Raw genomic sequence first — 25,043 nt, forward strand, 5'->3', positions numbered from 1 at the left:
TTTCACAGTAACTAGATAGTGCTGGTTTATGAAGGAAAATGTTTTTTTACAGAAGAATCCCAGCTAATAACTGTGGAAGGAATGATAGAATTAGAAAATCATACTTGCATCCCGTAATAAAATATTTGATTCAGGAAAAGATCGTCAGTGTTTTAAACTATACAAACAAAGGGAAGTAGGGAACTTTACCATTTGAGGGATCAGAGTGTCACTGCCTGAATCCACTACTGAAACTTAGCATCATTAAAAGTAGGACAGCTAAGTATTTTGTGCTCCCAGATGGAATATTCTTGTCTCCCCTCCCCCTCCAAGAGTTAACCTGGATCTAATCAAGGCTGTAAAACTGACTTGCAGTTTACAAGAAATACAGGGATAGAGAAACAAGTTAGATGACACTAGAAGAGGCAGATGCTGGACATTCTCCAGGATAATTGACGCAGTTTCTTTAATAAGATGTGGCAAGAAAAACGAAAGGGAAGGAGGGGGCACTCTAGCTTAAAAGAAATCTAAGGGAAATCATAACAGCAGTTAACATCTCCACCAAGGAAAGAAAGACATATGTTCCTCAGGAAATATAATGATAGATGTGAGAGTAGTCCAAACTATTTATAAGAAACACATCATTGCTTTTAATGTCTAGCTGTCAAGATTTGCTCATTACAGTCAATTCTTGATTGTGGATATAACCTTAAAGAGGTAGATAAGTAATTTATTATATATGCTAAAAGCAAAATGCATTTTAAAAAGTCAGTGGAAATACATTTATTTGTTGACAAATTTTTGTATTTACCACCAGTAAGTTTGTTTTGTAGACATTACCTTAAGGAGATAGATACTTCATTTCTTATGTATGATAAAAACAATTAGTGCTTTTACGAAAACCCAATGGAAATATATTTGTCTATAAATTAAAAAAAGAAAGGAGCGGAAAAAATACTTGAAGACAAAATAGCTGAGAGTTTTCCAAAATAACAAAACACAACAGTCCACAGATGCAAGAAACTCAGAGAACTCCAGGAAGGACTAAACACTCACAAATGCACTCATAAATGCTCACATATGCACACGCACCTAGACATATCATGGTCACAGTGCTGACCAGTGGAATCAGGCTTTGTCAGCCGAATCCATCCATTACAAAGTTCTCCAGAGCCGTTCATGTGGTTCTTCTCGCAGCCACTGATGACCATTGTCCAGGTCCACCCATTCGTGAGTGATTCTTCTTCCCCAAAATACTATTCCAGTGGGGATACCAGTCCAATTTCTGCTTGCTAACACTAACTTTTATTCTGACTTTTTTTCTTGCAATGAGAATTTTAATTTATGGCCAGAAATTCTGTTTTGCTGTCATCATATTAAGAATGAATGGGAATTAAGGGAACCGAAAAACAAATATGACTCTCACAGTGGTATGACTAGGCTGTATGGATGCCAGAATGATTAAATCAATTATATATTTTTTTAGAAAATATATTTTTACAAACATCTCTTCATTCGAAAAGGTTTTTTTTGTTAGAAGACTATATTAGAAAATCTTTGGAGAGAAAAGCAGTCCATATGAGGGATTAAATTAAATTTCATGAATCAAAGCTTGTTTCATTTGGCTGAAGAACAATTGAACTGGTAGTAATATAATATTATTTTTAGTGTTTCTTGTTTTAATTCTGCATTTTAAGATTTTGGGATAGGTGGGAAAGTGTTCCTTTAAAATTTAGTATGGCCTTCATAAGTAATTCTCCCTGTTCGTGTGTGTGCCTTTTTCCATTTATGATTCTTACATTGATTCATTCCTGTGACTTGAGTCCTGAGGTTCTAACTGAACTAGTTGACCCTGATGCCATAATAAGGGTATTTATATTTCTTGGTTTGGCTTTGTTGGCTCCTCAGGTTATCCTACCTTGCGGATAGAGAAGAATGACCTGAGAAGTGTCACTCTTTTGGAGGCCAAAGCTAAGGTGAAGGATATCGCAATATCCAGGGAGAGGATAACTCTAAAAGATGTACTCCAAGAAGGTATCTATTATCTCAAAATCAGGTTTTCAAGCAAGATTTAATGTTAGTAGTATAAAAATTTTTTTGTTTCAGAATTTAAGAATTTCATCTCATTTTGAGTTTAAGGATAGAAAGCCGTGCACAATTTGTTTCCTCTATAACACTGATTTTTATTTTCCCTTTCTTTAGATTTTCAATTTGCCTTAATATGGACAGCTTTGGTGCAAGTGTTGATTTTCAAGTATATTAAGGCATGATTATTAGTGTTTGTCACCTTTAAAGTATATTTTCTGTTTAGTTCTTGTCTGAGATGATCACTACCTAGCAGGCCTCTTTGAAACATTCTAAGTAATTCTCTCTGTGATGGAAAGTGTATGGGTTCTAGCAGAAGGCGCATGCATGGGGATTGGAGTTATGCCCAACTTCCAATCCCAGTCCCACAATTTATTACCTATGTGACCTTGGAGAAATCATTTCCTGTTTTCCATGTCCAGTTTCCTCTTCTCTAAATTTGGACTCCGTTGTCTACTCTTAGACATTTATGAAGATTAGATGAACTGATGTTCATTAAATGAACTAACACATGATAGGTGTTTGAGAGATAGTACCCTGCCCTTCCCCTCTTGCTGGTCCTGGCTTTCTTTTTTGAGTTTCAGGGTATTGACTGGGGAGAATGCTGAAAGAAGAAGAGAGAAATTAATAATAAAATACTTTATTGAGCTCTTCAAGTTGTTAAATAGAGAATTACTTTTTCCCCCTTTCCATAACTCAGTTTGGAATGTTTTGGATGCATGTGAGTCATTCTAAATTCATCTGTTTGGTTGAGATGCTTGTAGGTCAGTCACAGCCAAGGGAGGGGCTTGAACTGTCTCCAGTGGCAAATAGTAATTAATGGAAGCAGATTTTTTTGGTGTTTTTGAATGTATGAGGAGAGTCCATTTTTCTCCTTTGTCGTTGCTCTGAGGCTAAGCCTAGAAACTCATAAATGTCTCTATGGATACCCCATTACTGAGCTCCAGTGCTCCTGTCTGTATCATTAGTTTATTTAGGATATTTCAGAATGAATTCTCATATATAGTTTCAATTTAGTATTTCAAAAGGCAAGTTAAGATATTTTGTAGTTAAAAAGAGCCTTTAACAGTCATTAAAAAACAAAGATTTGAGTCTTTTTATGCTAGGGCTGGAGTAATGTTGACCACATTTTCCCTTGTTATGTTTAAGTTGTATTGTGCCAGAAAGTTTTGTACTTATAATTTTATGAACGTTATCATATGATCTCAATAATTATTATTTTTCCTTTTAGGTACTTTTGGGCGTATTTTCCATGGGATTTTAGTAGATGAAAAAGATCCAAATAAGGAAAAACAAGCATTTGTAAAAACAGTTAAAGGTAGGATTTTATTTCCCATTCTGTTTCCATACTGCTTTTCTGTCTAAGGTGGCTTATGTCAGCGAAATTGTTTCAGATTTTCAGTGTGTGCCAGACCTTAATCAGTCCATGTTAATTTAGCTTATACAGTCTAACCTTTTAGGAGATTTGTGTTGTTTTCATTAAGGTATAGAAAATAGAAGCTAATAAATTAAGACATTATATATTTATTATATTATTTTATTATTATTATATTATTATAATTATATATTTATTAGATATTAGGCTTCTAATTAAACTGCATCCACTTGACTTCATTTTTGCTACATCTAATATTATGTTTTTCCTAGGTTAAAATTCTTTGGTTTTTCCTTCTTAAAAAACATTGATAGCAGTTTTCCCTCCATCTCAGCACCCCCCCACCCCCAATACTGAGGACTTATAAAAAAAAAAAATGACCCCCAGACCCACTGTACCTTATGTGAATAGCTGCTATTTGCCTTTCTCTCACTCCCTCTCCTCCCTTTTTTTTGCTGTTATATATAATTTGCAGAAAATCTCTCTGTGTGTGTGTGTGTGTGTGTGTGTGTGTGTGTGTGTGTGTGTGTGTTATTTCTTGGTAGAGTTTTGCAGGTATAGCTGTAGTTGGAATTGCTGCCCCACAAGGTGTTTACATTTAAAATATTGATAGTTGTTGCCAGATTGTTTTCTAAAAGGTAGTGATAGTTTATATTTTCATGAACAGAATACCTGTTTTCACATATTCTCCTTTTGGAGAAATGTGATGCTTAATTTTTCACTTACTGATTTCACTTACTGATTTATATAAAATTTTCAGTTAGAGATTCCCTATCAACATATACTAGAATATGTTTTTATATGGCTTATTGCCTAATACTGGTAAATTAGCAAGACCTTTTATAATATTAGAATTTTAATGATTTATAATTGATTTGTATATTTAAGCTTTGTAAAAGCTTAAATAATTCTTAGGTAAGTCTGTTTGTTCATTTTAAGAGAGAAAATGTAATTTAAAGAGTGCTTAATGTCTGACAGTGTCTGATGTAAGTTGAAATAACTAGTTATTAATTTTGGAAAAACAAATTTAGCATTCCAAATGCAGAAATTGAGGGCAAAATTAAATTCAGTTTTATGAGTAGGAGGTGACAGTTTTATGAAGTTCACAAAGTTAATTTATAAGAACTTATGTTTCTAAATTTAGTTAAAGGAATTCTTAGGAAGTATGAAAGGTTTATGTTTATTGTTTCTAAAAAGTTGGGTTGTACTAATCTAACAAAAAAACTTTGGAATTTGATTTCTTTTAATTTAGCAAAATTGCTTGTTTAAGGATGCTACAAACACACACTTTCTTCTTTCTAAACAGATGGTTTAACTTACTGTTAAGTGAGTAAGTTAACAGTTAATAAAATGAATTTAGTTTATTCATTCACTTCTCCTAACCCCAAAACACTTCTAAAGATTGATTTTTACGTTTGGTCCCACTAGGTTTTCTGACTAGTTTTGAAGGATACTTTACATATTACTCTTTGTAAATGTAAAATTTGAGCCCTAAGTTTAATAATGTCTGCCTTTTGTTACAGTTTCTCCATTTTTTAAAGGAAACATTCCCCCTTAATTGTAATATTTCTTCTGGGGTTTGTAAATATTCTATGGATAATTTAGAACTGGGCTATTATTAATTTGTTCTGAAGGAATGTTGAATTAACAAAAGAGGTTTCTGTATAGAATTGGGTTGATTTAGGATCGGAGGTGGAGGGAAAGGAAATAATAGTGATAAGAAAACACAATGCAGATACTGGGACTGTTTCACAAGATAAGATTTCTCTTTCCGTGTACCTTTGAATTGTAGTCACTTGCTTGTTTCTGTGTCTTACCACTGTAATTATAATGTTCTCTCTGAGCTAGACGGAAACAAGAGAAAGCATAGTGAGTCCTTAGCCAAGATATGGTCATGATTTGCATGGGAAACACAGAGGAAGTGTACTGACCACGGTATTTGCTTTAAAATTGTTAGATAACTCCACATGATTGAGTGTCTCTGAGATTTATTCTTTTGGAATGTTATTTTTATTTTTTAATTGAAGCTACGTAGAGTTGACAAAGTTCTTTCACAAATATGTATGCTTTGTTACATGCTATACAATTAGAAGTACAGCTAAAAATGCAAAAATAAGTTTTTAAAAGATCAGTTACTTTACCTTTATTTATTTATTTATTTATTTATATATTTATTTTATTTATTTATTTGGTTGTACCAGGTCTTAGTTGCAGCAGGCGGGCTCCTTAGTTGCAGCTCACCTGCTCCTTAGTTGCAGCTCGCCAACTCCTTAGTTGCGGCATGCGAACTCTAAGTTACGGCATGTGAACTCTTAGTTGTGGCATGCATGTGGGCTCTAGTTCCCTGATGGAGATCGAACCCGGGCCCCCTGCGTTGGGAGTGTGGAGTCTTAACCACTGCACCACCAGGGAAGTCCCTACCTTTGCCTTTAGGCATAAGCAGGAAATTGGAGTTTGGCTTCTTAAAAGTTATCATTTTTCACAGAGACTTAATGGATATTCCAATATAAATTTCCAGAGATTGAAATTAGGAATCTGAATTTCACACAGTGAATATTGTGAAATTGAATTCCATGAAATAAATCAATTAATTTGAGGTTATTGGTATTAAGTTCTTGTTTTCTTTTATAGCTTCTAATTTTTTACAAATTAGAAATAAGTAGGGTTTTTTAAAAATCATTTTGTTCTTGTAACTTTTAGAATGTAAATTATTGTATAATATTCTTTTCAAATGTATACATCTTAAAGGTAGACCTTTCAGTATTTAAAATTATAAGACTAGGACCAGACTGGGTAAGGAATCCAGGAAAATGATTTTTTCTTACTAAATGTATAAAATTATTTTTTCTCCAAAGTTTCCTTAGCTCATTATCCAGCTCAAGTGTCCCTTGCTTAATAGAACATGCTTATCAAAGTTAAAACCTTAAAAAATTATGCAAAAAATGACACATCCTGAAATTACCTTTCATTTTACTTGGATCTCTGTACCAGTTGACAAGAAGGTAAACTCTTACCAAATGGGTACAGACCTCCAACTATTACTAGTTTTCAGTTCTAAAAAGATCCTTCCAGCCCCCAAATAGTTCTGGCCATAATTTTATTAACAGTTGTTTAGATTACAGAAAGAGTAAAAAGGCGTATTCTGCCATTTACTAAATGTTCCTAAATTTTAAGCAGTTTTTAAACAATTAGAGTTTATTTCAGCAGACATTGAGGTAAAGTGCTTTTTCAAAGAAGTAGCAAGTATTCCAAGTCCTTGGCTTTTTGTCTACCCATTTTGTATTCCTACAAAAGTTTTAACTAAGTGAAGCTGTCTGGAAAGGGAACACTAATATCAAGTAATGAGAGAGGGAGTGATTCCAGGGGTTAGTCTTGGAAGTAAATGAAATTTACTATTTCTCAGCTTTGACAGCTCCACTTTTAAGGAATGAGTGTATAATCGTCGTGCCTGAGTTTAGTGGTCTGGATTTTACTGTTGGTTTAGCATTTTACTAGGTAGGGCTGGGAGGTGTATCTTGGCTTTGCCCATCTTTCTATCTTCTTCTCCCTCTTACTGCATTGATCAGAAGATCTATAAATTATTATTACTGTTTTTTTTTATTGTTGACATACAAATCTATTATTGGCTTCTTTGAAAGTATTTTTAAGGGTATACTGTTAATTTTGTTTTTGATATTTAAAACCCATTTTTAAAAAAATTAAAACTCATTTTCAATTTTATAATGAAAATATACTATTCACTTAATGGAAATGTTCTTTTCAGACAGGGGAGAAAATCCTCTATATTTATTAAAGTAGTGGTCCCTATAAGAGGAGGCATCCTTGTAGATTTGTGCAAATATTTAATGGCTTCAAATTCTTTTGAAGGTGCAGAGTAAAGATATTGGTAAATTGCATTATCATGTTTTATTTCAAAAACATTGAACTAAAAGCCAATTTTAGTTCTGTTTGTTACCTGGACCAAAAACCATGAGTTCAGAAGCTAAAAATAAAATGGAATAATCATGCTAATTTGGGCTGTTATATGAAAATTAAATCTTTTTCTACTAATATAATAGTAGTTCTTTTTGTTTGTTTAACCACGTAGAGGTAAGAAGAAGAAAACAGTAAAATGCACCACAATCTCCAGTCAGAACTCCTGTGGTCATTTTTTTCTAATTTTATGTTTGTAAGGTTAGAAAGTTTAAACAGGACAGAAAGGTGCAAAATATAAATTCTCGCATCCCTAAAAGTAACTCCCGTAAACAATTTCTTACGATTCCCTCTGTGAGTAAGAAGAAAAACACACCCAAATATATCTAATTTTCCAAATAAATTTGATTTTGAAATATAACTGATCGCACAAACACAGTTTTTCACCTTGCTTTTAAAATTTAATATGTCTTGCAGATTTTCCTCTGTCAGTACATGTAAATCTGACTTTTTTTCTTAAGGTAGCTGCATAGTATTCTTACGTGCTAATTTAACTAGCTCTCTGTGATGGGCACTTTGGTCTTTGGTCGTTTTGAGTTTTTTTGCTGTTATAATTGAACACTATTCTTGTTATGGTCTATATAGATGAGCTTTTGTGAGTAGACTCTTAGCAGTGGGATTGATGATGGTAAAAGGTATTAAAAATTGTGTTAGCTGTTGTTTCACCCACCTGTTGATAAGCCTGTTTCCTCACACTCCTGCCCAAACTGGCAGGTGGCTGACTTTTGTGTCTCTTCCAGTCTGATGAGGAAGATGGCATCTCCTAGTTTAATTTGCATTTTTTTACTGAGGAGTGAGGCAGAAAGTCGTTTTTTTAATTTTGCTGGTCATTTGTGTTGTTTTTTTAGTAAACTATATGTTTATATCCTTTGCCTCTTTTTCAGTTTTTTTTCTTATCGTATGAGTTCTTTAAAGAAGGGGGGAAAAGACAAAATCAGCCCTTTATATGCCTTATGTGTTACAGATATTTTTCCAGTCTGTTATTACTTTCTCTACTTTGTTTCTGGAACCTTACTTAATTTCTGATTTTTATGTAGTCAAACTTATCCTTAATGGCATCTGTAAATGTTGACCTTGTCAGTGAGACTCCACCTACTACAATAGAATTTTAGGCTAGACCTATTTAGATTTGCCTGTAACTTTTAATGAAATTTACCATACAGTCTGAGATAGTTACTTACTAATACCAGAAAATATTGATGTCATATGTATAATATTATCATAGTATATATGACAGTGTCTTTTTCTTTATGTAGATCAAGCTTCTGAAATTCAGGTGACAATGATGCTCACTGAAAGTTGTAAGCTACGAGGTCTTCATCACAGGTGAGAGGAGAAACCACCCAGCATTTAAGTGTTAAGCATGGTAGCATTGTATGCTACACTTTTAAGAATGTTGTAATGTGCTCTTAATAGAAAGCATTTCTGGAATAACTTAATTTATTTTTTCCTGAATATAAAAGTGAAATGCATGCTCATTGCACAAAATTTAAAAACACAGTAAAATATAAAGAAGAGTATGTAAGCCCACATCTGGATAATTATAGCTGAGCTTTCAGGAAAGAGTTTATATTTATGTGCATCTTTCCCTTTAAAAAGTAGGATAATGATATACATATGCTAAAAAATATTTGTTATGAAATGTTGAACATGTAGAGTACCAAAGAAAAGAATAATAAACACCAATAAGCCCACCTCCTAAATTCATTGGTGGTTAACATTTGCCATTTTTGCTGTGCATGTTTATGTATCTATCATCTATTTAGGTAGATATAGATAGATATTTGCAAGTGTGGAAGTATTTTAAACTAAATTGGATATCTCAGCACTTTCAATGCATTTTCAGCATGCATTTTCCAAAAAGTTGAGGACATTTTTCTATATAATCACAATACCATTATCTTTAACAAGGTTAACACACTTCTTGATATGGCAAAACAATGTATCTAACTTTTCATGTAAGTAACTATAAATTCACATCCACATTTAAAAAGACTACATAGTAGTTCATTGAATGGATGCACCACATTTTATTTAACCAGTCTCTTATCATTAGTTTGCAGTATGATTTTTAAAAAATATTTACAGTTCTGTATATGAAGAACTTTTTTTAAAAGCTTATTATCAGTCCTTTTCACAGAGCTATAACAAGAGATTCTTCTGAGCCAAAAAGGGCGTAATTATAGTATCACAATGTGCAGTATCAATGTTTGGGCAAGGTTTTTGTTGTTGTTGTTTTAAAGCACTATACAGAGTCAGCTTAATTTGTGTGCCTACTGAAAATTTGATCACATATGTTTAAAAAATGGAATGGTGACCATCATTGTTGGAAGATATTTATGGACTTCCAGGAAAAAAAAAAGATAGAAAGTCATGTGCAAAAGGCATTATGCATTGTAATTTCTGTGTACTTTGAGCAGTTACTTGAGTTCTGCCAAAAAATAAGATGACTATGCAGAGTTTTATTTTTGAATTTTATTTATACTTTGGTTCATAGTCAAAAGAATTTGAGAACCTAAAAAGAAGGCAGCTATAGTAAGATCAATAAAATGGTAATGAAAATGAAATTGAGTTTTTTGGCATTGTGAAGGTGGAAAAGAAGACAAATAAGCCAACATTAAGGAGACAGTTATTTTTATGTAATTGAACATAAAACAACTCTTAGCTTCTGGGCAAGCAAGGCTGAAGGAAACATTAAAGTTTGATACATCTCAGTATTAGAAGGGAAGGAAATGTACATGTTTCTTGGGGGAGAAAACTTTTTCTGGTTTCACATTCTGAGACACATGTCATTAGCTTTATCATATACTTGGGACATTGATTAAGATAATGAACAGATATACTTTTTAGTTTCATTGAAAATAAAAAAGCCAGAGACCTTTGAAAAAAATTGACCACACAGTAATGAGGGACTAAAAATGTTCTTTTGAAGGGTTTAAGTCATGTGATTTAAGAATGTTACCTTCCATTGACCTGATTCACTGATTCATTCCAAGAATAGAACTCATTTGCAGAGGAGTGGATAGATAACTTACCCTTTAGACTATATTTTCTAAAAAAAAAAAAAACATTTTGTTTCCTCTGAGTAACAAAGCAAGAACTGGGTAATGATCAATTGGGAATGTCCTTTTTGACAATGTTAGGAGTACTTGATTTATTATGCTGACCCTAGCGGGAAGAACCAGAGTGTTTAATACTAGTATGTAATGTTAACCTAGTACTTAGGTACTTAGCTAGTATTCTTACCTTGATGAAAGGTCTGTACCACATCAGCACAGAAGTGGGTGGCAGGGATAAATATAGACAAAGCCAGGATTTTCTCAAGAAGCAGTTTTATATCCACAGTAGCCCAAAGGTGCTTTGGCTGAAAAATGTTCAGAGCAAGCATTTGCAGCATTTTCTCAGGCAGCTTTAAGCTATAGGATTTTCCAGCATCCAACTAGGATGAATTAGTAGCCCCAGGATACCCTTAGGTGGTGGAATGGGATGACACACTGAATTAGGGTTATTTGTTACTGTACATTCAGTGATTAGGGAATGTCTTCTAAAGGCAGGTTATGGTTTGATCCTGGTTAATTGTTCTTCCTCATCATAAAGTGATACCAGGACTCCTGGTTTTTAATGAGCAAAACACATTGTCGATATGTAGAAAGTATATGGTTCTTTCTACTCACTGTAGCAATTTATTTCATTTTTAAGGGGACTAGGGCCTATAACACATTTCTTTTGACCCCTGATGTCTAGACTGTTCATGGCTCTGTGTATGCATACGTTCTCATTCATTAAGTGCCCATTTTGCACTTGGAACACTGCTAGGCATGAGGGTTAAAAATGAAATAATGATATTCAGTGATCATATTATAGAATTTATCAAGCAAACTCAATACACTCAGCAAGAAATGACACCTGGTTTCTGATTTTACCTTTTTTAAAAAACTAGTTTTGGTATGTAATTCATCATGTTTACTTCATGTTTTAACATTCCATGATTAAGAGTTTTAAAGTGTTGAAATATTTTAAAGCATCTTGAAATTCTTTCTTTTCATTCCTTTTTCCACTGGAATTTTTGAGAATAATTTTTATTATAAGTTAAAATAGCTGTATAAATAAAAGATAGCTGTCGATCTATTTAAATTCCATCAGACGTGCTTCATAAAAAGTACTCAATCTATTTCTGCTTGTAGTTTGACTCTCCATTGGCCCAAGGGTGCCTGATGACGGGCACTTTGCTGAATGCCTCATGGCTCTCACTCTGCAGGCACGCTCGGCAAGACTGAGAACTGGACCAGTTCTTGCCTCAAGTCCCTGCAGAACCTGCCTTTCCTCTATAGCACCTGCTTCTGCCTCATCCACTCTTCTTATAGATCCCAGATCTTCCTCTTTATCTTCCTTTCCTTTATAAACTGGGCAGAACGAAGAGCAGCCATTTGTTCTTTGAAACATTTTCATGCAGCTTGTTACTTCTCCCGGAGGGCTTTTAATCCTCTGGTGACAGAATAAATGATTTGATCTCATCCAGCAAACTTCCTGTGTTTGGGTCAGATTCCTTAAACTTTGCTCAGTGAATTTCAGTCATGAGGAAAGGTGCAGAGAAATAATTTTGGGAGGGTTAAAGAGATTGGGCAGCTCTTCACATTACTCCTGAAATCATGGTAGGTTCAGTTAAACCTGAGTGCACACCTGCTGTAGTCATTTTTTCCCACTTTTATTGAGAAATAATTGACATACCTCACTGTATAAGTTTAAAACATACAGCATGATGGTTTGATTTACATATATTGTGAAATGATTACCATAGTAGGTTCAGCTAACATCCATCTTCTCATATAGATACAATAAAAGGGAAAGAAAGAAGAAAGAAAATTATCTCCTTGTGATGAGAGCTCTTAGAATTTACTCTCTTACCCACTGTTTTGTATATCACACAGCAGTGTTAGCTATAGTCGTCAGGTTGTACAGTACATCCCTAGTACTTATTTATAACTGGAAGTTTGTACCTTTGACTGCCTTCCTCCAGTTCCCCCTCCCTCCATCCTCCTGCTGTAGTCATTTTAGTATGTGTGGGACTTGGTGTGAAAAGAGGCTCTGTCTTGCTCCCCTGGGAGGGAATGTCCAGTGATCCAGTGGAAAACACAAGGTTTTTAGAATCAGATGAAGATTTGAATTTTTTCTCTATGTGCTTGCTGTTTGTCATTGGCAGATTACTTACCCCTTACCCCCTTCATGGATTCCCTCACCTGTAAAGTGGGACTAATCATCACTGCCACCCTTGGGCTGTAAAGCAAGCAGAAGCCTTACAGGGAAGTTGCCGCATACAGGTTTACTGATCTCTGAGTCCTCATTTTCCCGGCTCCTCAGGGTCAGTGCTTTCCCTGTTAGTAACTCCTGCACAGCAGGAGGGGGGCCCACAGCTTTCACTTCTGCACTGTTAGGCCAGAGTTGTGTGACTGTGGTTTTAAAAGAGATACATACTCAATTGAGACAATTTAGGAAATACAGAAAAGCAAGGTAGAAATGATCTAAAGTCTCACAACTCAAAAACAACAACTCTTGGCATACTTCTGTGCAGAGTTGTATTTGCCACCATATTTGTAATTATCCTGCAAACATATGTGAATTTTGTATCTTGCTTTCCTATAAGTAAGCTTTTACTCATATTCTTGTAACATCCCTTTGTGACTATTTGTTATATACTGTCCTATTATTTGGCTGTACTTCCTTACTTTTGGACAATCTTGTTGTTTGCAGCTTTTACTAGTAATACTGCATTAACTATCCTTGTTCATATAGCTTTCATATGTTTAATAATATTTCCTTATTAATATCCTTAGAGGCAGAATTTTCCAAGTTAAGGAGGAGGAATGTTTTTCAGGTTGTTGTTTGGTGTTACTTATCAAATATTTATTAAATGCTTATTTCTGTGGCACAGAATACAAAGCATTGGGTGTAAAAAAGGAGTTCACTTTAGTTTTTGCCATCTAGGAATTTTCAGCTTAGTGGGGGAAATGAGGTAATTACGTAAAAAGTTACATAGCCTTGGGAAAAATTAACAGTTATTTCCAGGTACCAATGGAAGAGGTGTCATTAGGCAATAAGATGAAAGTATTTATGTGTGCCATGGAGATTTTAAAAGGAACAAGATTTTTTTTTACTGCATGCTTGGCCTTATTTGTATATCACAGCAACATTGTATGGCTGGTGGGATCCCCATGTTAGAGGTATGGAAACTAAGGCCAAGAGAGATGGTCACACAGACAGTAAATGGTAAATTTAGGATTTAGAAATCCCGTGTGACCTGCTAAGAACTTCTTGGCTTTCTGTGACAGTTTCAAGCTCTTGATTATCATATTCTTTTCTGCAGACTTGCGTTGGGGCCCTTTTTTTTTTTTAAAGCGTGATAATGAACCAAATGGGCTGTTATCATGTGCTCATGCTCAAGTCATTTTTTAGGTCCCTTTGATCACCCTTTAGAGTAGAGATTTAGTGTGGCTAGAGTGTGTCTTAAGAGAATCTAGTCCACAGGAAACAACTTCTGAGTTTATAATTTTTCCCTGTCAAGAAAGTGGATATGTGGAAAACATTAAAATCTAGTCTAAAAGAGCATTTATAATTTTACATTTTTAATGGTTATATGTTTTTAAGTAAGTTTGAGATTTTCTTGTTTTGTTTTAGGTTATCTTTATTTTATTACTTTTTATTAAAAATAACCCCCTGAAGTTTCAGATTTCACTTGTGTTTCTCCTGATTTCTTATTATTTTATAGAAATCTTCTTCCTATTACCCATGTCTGTATAGAAGAAGGAGAAAAGCCGATGGTGATATTGCCTTACATGAATTGGGGGAATCTTAAATTGTTTTTACGGCAGTGCAAATTAGTAGAGGCCAATAATCCACAGGTGAGAAATATTTGCCCAAATACCAATTATTTACCAGTAGCTTCTAACAATATCTTTGAAGGTAGATGTTAACATTCCTATATATAAACTGTTTAGAAGTCTGTAAAAAGAAACTCAAGTTGAACCAGAAGATATTGCTAACCTGTTGATTTAGAGGGAGATGGTTTGTGATTCCTGTCTTGAGGCTTACACTCTGCTGATGCTGAAGGTTTTCCGTGTATAACCATTGTGTATTATTCATAATCACCTCAAACCCTCTGTGACACCATCTCAGTCATTTTCCTCCTAACTCTTTGAAGGTACTTGTACTAGATCTCCCTTCTAGGAATGGAAATAGACCTTACAGAGCCATTTGGTCCATGTTGTACAAAAAAAAAGAAAAAAAGCTGGTGGTAGCTGGAGGTGTAGATTGTGGGTGATAATTTGGTAGCCAGGGTTTCCAGCTAGTGGTTGGCAGCCATAGCCCACCAGCATCACCTGGGGAAGAATTTCATTCCTCAACCTACAGTCCTGGCACACTAGCTCTAGAGGAGCACATCAGAGAGAGCTGTAAACTAACATTAGTTTGAAAATGGTCCCCGGGGGATAACCTCCTAATAAAAGCTTAACATTGGAAAAGAAAAGAACAAGTTATTGAATAATAAACATTTGAAATATTACCCTTAGAGTTCAGCATTCATTGAACAGATGTTTATTGAGCCGCTACTGTATATGCTGGATGTTGGGGAGATACACCTAACAGATGAGAGTGAAGTAAATGGTAAATTACAGTACAGAATGATAAGGACTGTAGTAGGTATAAGTATAGGAAGCTATGGGAACATGTTCTTGGTCAAGAAGTAGCTTTTTAAAACTTAGTGTGTAGGTGTATTTTGGGATGGAGTAAGATTGTGGAATAAAATAACTACCATCAAAGTTTTTGTGCTAACTGCAAACATTGTCATTTTCTGTTACCACAGGCAATTTCTCAACAAGACCTGGTCCACATGGCTATTCAGATTGCCTGTGGAATGAGCTATCTGGCCAGAAGGGAAGTCATCCACAAAGACCTGGCTGCTAGGAACTGTGTGTAGGTGCCATGAGCTTGTCACTATCATTTGATATTTAGTGTTCCCTGAATTTGGGTTCTCTCCATGAGTCACAGTGGGAACTGTGTTGTATTTATGAGTGATTGTGGTCCATATTTTTTCAGTATTCAATTGTATTTGATGTTCATGTCTACTTTTCAGCATTGATGACACACTTCAAGTTAAGATCACAGACAATGCCCTCTCCAGAGACTTGTTCCCTATGGACTATCATTGTCTGGGGGACAACGAAAACAGGCCGGTTCGGTGGATGGCTCTTGAAAGTCTGGTTAATAATGAGTTCTCCAGTGCTAGTGATGTGGTAAGTGCTGGGACCCCGGGATATCAGCAGAATGGAGGAGGCTCCAAATGCTTTTAAAATGTTTTTCAATTTTTAAAATCTGATAACTGTTCCCTGAAATTTTTTATTCAGAAAGCAAGTATAGTTAGCTTTCTAACTGTCAGCTAGTTTGTGGAGATAAGCTGTGACCCAAACCATGGCCCATCACTGTGTAATTTCATTTCATCCTCATGATAACCTGTGAGGGGGCTATTAACACTATGAGATAGGTAGACACTATCCCAGTTTTAAAGGTGATGATATTGAAGTTAGGTTTTTTAAGTCTCAGAATGACCAAGTGGCTGTCAGATAGTGAAGATTTATTGTTTTCTTTTTTTCAAATGACCTCTTCCAAGTTTTATGGCCTGTGTAACTTACAGTTCCCCAGATGTCACTCTCTTCCTTTTTGTCAGTTTCTGGGTGGTTCTGTCTATTCAAGCAGATCATATAGTGGGATCCTTTAAACTTAGTGATGTATAGTTTCAGAAGCCACAGTTACTCGCGTGTATTTTGTAGGCATTTTAATTGTTTTTAATTTCTGCCACTTTTTAGTTTGATTTGGAAAATTAATTTATTTCCCTATCTCTTGCTTAATGCACTTTATTATTATAGCTGAATATTTAGAGATTAGGTAAAACTTCTGCTTATAAGGTCCCCCTGTATCACTCAGTATCTGTTAGTGTTACATGTAAAATTTTATAGAGTAATTTGCTTCAAAGTTTCAGCTATAAAAATTGGGCTTACCATATCATTGTATCTTGTGTCTCAGTGATATATTTTATTTATAATATAGGATTTCCCTTTTACTAAGTTTGTGTGGGTTAAGGACTACTCTTTTAATACACAGTTTCCCTCAGTGTATTAGTGTCCTGTGGCTGCTGTAACAGATTGCAACAACCTTGGTGGTAAAACAGCAGAGGCTTATTCTCTCACAGTTGAATTCTGGAAGCCACATGTTTGAAATCAGGGTGTAGGCAGGGCCGTGCTCCCTCCAGAGACCCTAAGGGAGAAACCGTCCTTGCCTCTCCCAACTTCTGATGGCTCTTGGCACTCCTTGGCTTGTGGCTGCATCTCTCTCCATCTCTCTCCATCTCTCTCTCTGCTCCATGTTCATATCACCTTATCCTCCATGTGTCTGTCTCTCGAAACTCCCTCTACATCTCTCTTACAGTGATACATATGATTGCATTTAGGATTTATCTCATAATCCAGGATATGTTTCTACTCTCAAGGTCCTTAACTTAATCACATCTTTTGTCATATAAGGTAATATCTATAGGTTTCAGGGATTAGAATGTGGACATATCTTTGGGGCCACCATTCAATCCACTACACTCAGTAATTGAAATTACCTAAGATTTCCTTATTGAAAAACTAATCTTCCAATTTAAAATCCTTGAAATGATTTGTTAAGGGAGGAACGCTCTCTTGTTATTATAGTCTTTTAATTTAAATTTTTTTTTCTTTTTCAGGAGCTAGGTTAGCTATTTGATATATTGTGCCTTTCTGCATACCAAGTGTTTTGATGAGATGTGCTCACTTGATGTGAATGAACAAGTTACATATATAGTTTTTAAACTTTTTTCCTGTAAGTGAAGGTCTTTCATTATGCATATCTTCAAAATACTTTGTTTTAACTTAATTTAAAATCAACTACTCTCTGAAAAGAAAAAAAAAAAGCTTATCTGACACTTGTGAGATGGGCAGAATAGATATGAGTGATGATGCGAAGGATGTTTTCTGCTTCATGGAGCAGCTGCAAAGGTTAATAGTGGATGGAAACTTGTTGCCACAGTCTTTCCCAGCCAGAGGCATGGGGCCTTTTGGAGAATGGGTGGAGGTGGGAGGAATAAATCCTGATTCTTAGACACAGAGCCCTGAGGGTTCAGCTTGTATAGCAGTGGGAAACTAGGCCTAGTCTGTTCTTCCAGAGCTGTGATAATAAAATAAAACTTCTCTAACATTAATGTCAAGAAGTTAAAATTCCAAGTAAAGCAATACAAATACGCAAAGCAACTTACATAGTTCTCATAGCTATCTAAAGAGAACCTGGACTTCTTTGGGGGGGAAGGAGGGGTTGCTTGTTTTGTTTTTGATGTTTTTTTTTCTCAAATGATGTTTAAAAAAAAGGAAAGCAGAGCTTGATTTAGGCTAGCAAACAGCTGCTGTATTGAATGACAGTAAGGACCAGTTATACTCAGGTGCTTGTTTTTCAGGTTGCCAAATCTTTATTCAGAAGTTCTGAATTGTAGGTGGGATTCTTTACCAGTTACTACATTAAGCAAAGCTGTTTTCATGGGGGAAAAAATTGAGTTTAACTTTGGTTTTAGAACATAGTTCTAAAACATAATATCAGTTGAATTAGAGCTACATGGTTCTCAAATCCACCCCTTTAGTAGAAAAGCCTGCATCTGAACATTTTTGAATGCAGAAAAGTAAAAGAAACTTTCCTCACATCTTCTTTGAAAATATCATTCCATATTTGATTTAAAAGATTAATTCACTCATCTCTTTGGGATGTTAATATTCTTTTTAATGGTTGATTTTAAAATTTTATGATTTTATTACTCATTGAAATATAGCATGGTTGCCTTAACAGAAATGAAGTGGCAGTTGTGGTGAACCCAAAACTAGTCTAACGGGCAGGAAATAGAAGATGTTTCTTAGATGGCAGTCTGTAATACAAAGATGCCATGTAACTTCAAGGAGATTGGGAATTGTTTGATTATTCTCTTAGAAAAAGGAATATTGATAAGTAATATTTCAGAGGGGTATGCAAGATGGCCAGTAGTACTGTTAGCTTGCACAGTGGAAGCCCCCAAAATATGCATGCTTAATTTAATGTATTTGCTTATTTCTATGTAAGTATTCCATTGTATATTTAAGCAGTAATAGGAAATTTTTTTAGGAATTATTTTTTATAACACTTATGATCACATATTTCACAGGAACTCCAGAGTGAAAATTAGATGATACACTTCAACTAATGAGACTATAGTTAATAATACATTTCTAAGCAATGTGATCTACATCTCTTCAGCTGGGTACACTGTGCTTATTAGCTGGTAAAGTCCATGTAGAGGATATATGGCTTGGTTAAGCAAATATTTCAAAATCATACTTAGAATTAGTTTTTCTTACAATTATGATATTTTACAAATTTTGCAACAGTTCACATATTTTATGTAAGAACTTGACTTAACAGGAGAATTACTTTAAAATCATCACCACTTTTAGCATGTATTGGCATAAACTTACTTGAAATGTCTGTGTGACCCAAGTTCTTCTGAGCTGTACTTAGAATGTGTTGGTGAGAATACCCACATTGATTTACGTTTAACATGGTCAGCTCCTAAAATGTTCAGATATTTCTTCTTTAGATTCTTATAAATTCATTTCCTTTAAAATGTATTTTTCCCCAAAATATCTTTTGCCTTGGATAATTGAGATTGAAAGGAATGGGAATACTGTTCTGTTTCCTATGACTGTGATGGGGCTATTTAGTGTAAAAATCCTGCCTTTCTGTTTTGTGGGATTGAGTATTTTTTGAATTCTTATGTTAAAGCACACATGTTAAATTGCTTTTTAACATTTGTATTGAAATGTGTATACATAATCATTATGCTGTGTTTCCACTTTTCATTTATGGATTAAGTTGGGGTTTTAAAAAGCTACATTTAATATTCTACTTTCGGGCTGTAAAACTTCATTCAGAGTCAAATGCAAAATAAGTAATGTAACCCCATTCCCCCCAGAATATCTACACATGTAAAGTACATATTTTAGCTATTAATGTAGCATCTAACAAATGATATTACTGCCTTGGAGGGAACATTTTCCCTGCCCTTTAAAAGACCCTTAACATTTTTGCATTCCTTTATAGTTAAAAATTCTCCCTGATTTATTTGGAAATACATTAATGTTTTCTGTCTTAAAAATAATACATTGCATTTCTGGGTTGTGTTTTAATAGTTTTTACTGGAAGGATTCAATATTTTACTATGTCAAGATTATTATAATGTTAATATCAGCTTTTAACTGTTGAACTTAGGAAATATGCACAACCAGATTTGACTAGTTATAAATCTCTAATATTATTCTAAGATATGACATCATCATAGCCATTATTAAGAATTTCTGGATATTGTTTTTATTCTGTTTTCATCAGATGTGGTACTGCCATAGATCTTTTTTGGTGACTTTCTTTTCCTTTATTTGAAAATAGATTTCTTGATTTATGTCTTCTTTGAATTATTTAGCTAGTTATAGTAGCTAACAATTCTGTAAGAGGCTACCTTCTATTAAGAGACTGAATGCAATCAGGAATACACAATTAAGAGTTTTTTCTTGGTGGTTTTCTTGCCTTTATGGTATTACATTGTGTTTACAAAGCATTTTCTTGGGAAAAAAACAAGTCAAGGAAATGATTTCCATGTGAGTCTTATCAGCGTGGTTTATGGCAATGAGGAGATCCTTTAAGGTATTCGAACAGTTTTTAGGGTGCAGGGCATATGAAAATGTGTTCCTTGACATTATTTCTTTTGTGAACATTAGAGATTATCTCCAGAAGAAGGAGAGAAATCTGTAGTTATGCAGATACTCTGCTTGCTGCAGAGTGCTTCTTATTGCTCCTCTTTGCCCAGTGCCATGGAAAGTCACTGCCACAACCCTGAACAGACTTGTGCAGGAGAAACTCACATTCATAATATGCCCATGAAGAGTGGTCTTCTGAACTACTGTGGTATCAGAGAGAGCTATAGTTTTCAGAGAATGCTTATTATTTTTAAAAGAATAGAAAACTTTCTATTTTACTCCCTTTCTTCATTATTAATTTTAGAATAATACTTAGAGTCCCATTATTTAATTTGTTTCCATTATGGTTGCACATTTTACACATCAACTATCTTAGACGTACTATTTAAATATTCATGTTAAGATGAATTGATTAAAAGACATTAGAAAAAAGCTGGAGAGGTGAAAAAATCATTCAGACATTACTTTAGGAAATAAAGATTTAAAGTTTAATATTATTAACATTAAGAAAATATTTAGTTTTATGAAATAGTCCTAATATTTCCTGGGAATGAGGAATAAATGGATTTACTTTAGGAACAGTTAATATATTTTCAGAGTGACCAGTTCCTGTCTTGTGATCAAGTAGTTGCACTCAATTTATTTTCTGTATTTGGCTCTCCTTGAGAATAGATATTTTCCTTAAGAGATCTTGTGAACATATCCTTCCTTTCCTTTCCTGCCTTGTCCTTATCATTCTATTTAATATCCCCTTCAAATAGCCCCAGTGTTCTGATAGAGCAATGTCTAAGCATCTGATACAGTGGAGGAAAGTACCATATATAGCAGATATGTGTGATGGCTTGGTAGGCATCCGATATTAGATCCTAGGACAGATTTGGTCTCTTTTCAGTCATGTAGGACACTCTGTGCCTAAAGATTGCTGATTTTTGAAGTAGAGTTAGCAACATGTACTAAATTCGATACCTGATGCAGTCAAAATACACTTTCTATATAGTCATTGTACACTTGGGTACATTTGTTTAGCTGGAATAGAAAAGTATAAGCCACAGTGATAAGTATAAAGGATTATTAAGATTTTTAGGTGATAGTTTACACTGAAGAATTGTTTAAAAGAACCCTTTAAAGGTCACTTGTGTAAATTTATTAATTGGATCCTGGCTCCTGGCCCTTGCCTCCACTCAGTGTGCCAGGGGCCTGGCCCACCACTGTGCATCCAGTAAAGCTTTTTAAAGTAACATAATTCTATAGATATATATTTCCGCTGTGGTTATTGGAAAGGCCTGGAAAATATGTGTCTGAAAAATTAAAATTCGTAGAATAGTATAGCTTCAAAAATTGGATATTCAGAAAGGGGTATATACTAATAAAGCCTGTACCTCGAGTACGGCATAGTGTTAGTTTTGGAAACTTGTGAAAATTGTTTAGTTAATGTTAATGAAAGTCGACTGGACTCAAGCTTCCACTGCTTGGAATGTTACTTCATGATACTTTGATCTTCAGAGTGAACTCTTAATTAAAGGAATTGGTAAAGAGAAATCCAAACTCCTTCGCCTTGGTTTTCAGAACTTCTGTTCCTTATCTTCTTGTTTCAGTTTTATATTTTCTACTGTACGTTTCCTTATATTCTGCATTTCAGCCAATCCGGAATTCCTGCTGAGTCCAAACTCACCAGGTGCTTCTATGCCATTTAATTTGATCATCTTTGGATCCCAGAGAATTGTATCTACTTAATGACACCCATAAAGAATTCTTTGTCTACCTAATAATGGCACCTATCACACGCTGCCTTATATTTTCTGGCACAAGTCATTTTTCCCAGAACAGGCAGTGGGGAACTCTGCCTTTAGAAGAGTTTAATTATTTTCCTTTAGAAGGTTTTCCGTATTTACAGAATTAAAGTTGTGTGTGTGTTTGTGTGTGTGTGTGTGTGTTTGTGTGTGTGTGTGTGTGTGTGTGCACGTAGCAGTGTTAATCTTATCCTTAGAGAGCTGTGTACTTGACCGTGTAAAAGAATCTTGGAGGGCCTCACACTGTCCTCTTCTCCCCTCTGTTTCCATGTTGAATCCTCATTTTTCTCCTTGTCTCACTCCTACAGACTTCAATTCAGAGACTCCATGTGTTCTTTTGACTACAGTTGTTATTTATGAGTAAATGATTTATTAATTGACCTTTGTGGCCTAAGGTCTCCCTCTGAAGTATTAGATATATTGCATAGATACCTACTCTGCTTTTGTGCCCAGGGCCCATGTTTCTGAAAACATAAGTGCAATCTTTGCACTGTAAAGATGCAACACAATTGAGGACAACAGGTAGACTGTCTGGTTTGAGGGGAAAACATGATTGATTTGCTATGGGGCATGTTGAGTTCAGGATACTGATGGGTGGAATGTAGGTCTGGAATTCTGGACAGACATAGAAGCAGGATATTAGAAATTGTACATCAGCTTCGTAAAAGTGTGTGATTGAATAAACAGAGTTTGTTGATCTCAGAGGTAGCAAATATAAAGAGAGAAGAAAGCCAAGAGAAAATGTAGGGAATATTTACTTTAGTTAGTGAGAAAGGAAAGATGAACAATGAATAAAACAGAAGGGTAAGAACAGAATCCAGAGAATGCTGTGTCTTAGAAACCAAGGAAGAAAATAGTTTCAAGGAGAGTCTAGTCTCTAAACATATCTGCAGTAGTCAGAAAGGATGAGGAAATCTTTGAGGGCTTTTGAACAGGCAGGTTTAGTAAATCATTAAAGATGGATATGATTGTTAAGGGCTCTGTGGGAGGTGAGAAAGTGGAGACAATAAATAGATTACACTTTGAAGAAGTTTAGCTATGAAAAGGAGTGGAAGGATTGTAGCTTGATGGGATGGCAGGATCAAGAGAGGTTTTATTGTGTTAATGTTGTGTTTTATTTTATTGGGTTTGTTTGGTGTGGCTTTTAGGCAGGGAAGCAATAGGGAGAAAGAGACGGACTTGTGATTATTGGACTGGAGGTCCAAGAGATGATAGGTGAACGGGCTCAGAAACCCACGTAAAGGTATAGTTTGGCATAGGAGGAGGTATACCTCTTGTCTGAGATGGGAATAAAGCAAGAGATAGGAGAGAGAAGGTACAGAAAATTCTTGAAGAAGGATCTCTCATTGACCTATGGGACAACTTCAGGTTGCTGAATATAGTTGTAATCGGGGTCCACAAAAGCATGCATTGGAGTTGCGGGGCAGTGGGGGACTAAAAGAATAATGAAGAAATAACTGAAATGTTTCCAAATTTGATTAAAACTATAAATCCACAGATCTAAGAGCTCAACAAACCCCAAACACAATAAGCACGAAGAAACTAATGCATTACACATTATAATCAAATTGTGCAAGACTAGCGATAAAGAGAAAATCTTAAAAGCAGCCATAAAAAAAGAATGTCAATATACAGAGGAACCAGGAAAATTTCTCATTGGAAGCCATGCAAGGGAGAAGACAGTGAAGCAACATCTTTAACATCTACTGTAAGAAAAAACTTATGTAGAATTTTATACCCAGATAAAATATCTTTCAAAAACTGAAGGGGGAATAAAGACTTTTCCAGAAATAGAAGAGCTGAAAGAATTCATAACTAGCAGATGCACACTATAAGAAATGTTAAAGGAAGTCCTTTAGGAACCAGTAATACCAGATGGAAATATGGGTCTGACAAAGGAACAGAGAGTACCAGAAATGGTAACTGCATGGGTAAATGTATACAGTTTTTTTTTCTCATTACTTAAATCCTTTAAAAAGATAATTGAACACATTTTTATGCCCCTTGTGTAGTAATTGGTAAAATAGACAGAAAATCAGTAAGGATATAGATTTGAATGACAGTACCAACCAACTTGATCTAGTTAACAGTTATAGAACACACCATTCAACAACAGCAGAATGCATATCTGCAGATTCACATGGAATATTTACTAAGGTAGACCACATTCTGGATCATGATCAAGTCAATACATTTAAAAGGATTTAATTCACACAAAGTAGGGTTTTGTGAACACAATGGAATTAAATTAGAAATCAAAAATAGGAATCTAGGACTTCCCTGCTGGCAGAGTGGTTAAGAATCCGCCTGCCAATGCAGGGAACACGGGTTCAATCCCTGGTCCAGGAAGATCCCACATGCCACGGAGCAACTAAGCCCGTGTGCCACAACTACTGAGCCTGTGCTGTAGAGCCCACGAGCCACAACTACTGAAGCCCGTGCTCTGCAACAAGAGAAGCCACCACAGTGAGAAGCCCGCGCACTGCAATGAAGAGTAGCCCCCACTCACCACAACTAGAGAAAGCCCGCGAGCAGCAACAAAGACCCAGTGCACTCAAAAATAAAAATAAATGAACAACAACAACAAAAAGGAATCTAGAAAATCCTCAAATATTTAGAAACTAAATAATACACATTCAAATAACCCATGTGTCAAGGAAGTAATCAAAAGGGAAATTATAAAGTACTTAGAATTGAATGAAAGTAGAAACACATTTCAAAATTTGGGGGATGCTGCTCAAGGGCGACATGTATACTATTAAACATCAATATTAGAAAAGAAGAAAAGTCTCAAATTAGTGACCTTAGTTTTCACCTTAAGAAACTAGAACAAGAGCAGATTAAATCCCAAGTAAGTAGGTGAAAGGAAATAATAAAGATTAGATGGAAGTCAGTGAAATATGAAACAGAAAAACAGTAGAGAAAAATCAAGTGAAACCAGTGCTTAACTCTGAGAATATCATTAATGATGACTCTTTCGCCAGACTAATCAGGAAAAGAAGAAGT

At 35.0% G+C, this 25,043-nt stretch overlaps 1 protein-coding gene across 2 annotated transcripts in view; it reads left to right on the forward strand.

Annotated features, from left to right (window-relative positions):
* RYK (receptor like tyrosine kinase) overlaps positions 1 to 25,043 on the forward strand; it is a 92,766-nt gene that overhangs the window by 57,093 nt on the left and 10,630 nt on the right. Inside the window, exons 8-13 of one of the 2 annotated variants that reach the window (XM_061193670.1) lie at positions 1,879 to 2,013; positions 3,296 to 3,382; positions 8,668 to 8,737; positions 14,175 to 14,307; positions 15,267 to 15,376; positions 15,537 to 15,696. In XM_061193670.1, coding sequence (XP_061049653.1) covers positions 1,879 to 2,013; positions 3,296 to 3,382; positions 8,668 to 8,737; positions 14,175 to 14,307; positions 15,267 to 15,376; positions 15,537 to 15,696 — 695 coding nt within the window. The remainder of the gene's footprint in view (positions 1 to 1,878; positions 2,014 to 3,295; positions 3,383 to 8,667; positions 8,738 to 14,174; positions 14,308 to 15,266; positions 15,377 to 15,536; positions 15,697 to 25,043) is intronic. The other variant, XM_061193671.1, reaches the window with a different exon arrangement.

Source organism: Eubalaena glacialis, chromosome 6, assembly GCF_028564815.1.
Source record: "Eubalaena glacialis isolate mEubGla1 chromosome 6, mEubGla1.1.hap2.+ XY, whole genome shotgun sequence".
NCBI classification, from domain to species: Eukaryota; Metazoa; Chordata; class Mammalia; order Artiodactyla; family Balaenidae; genus Eubalaena; species Eubalaena glacialis.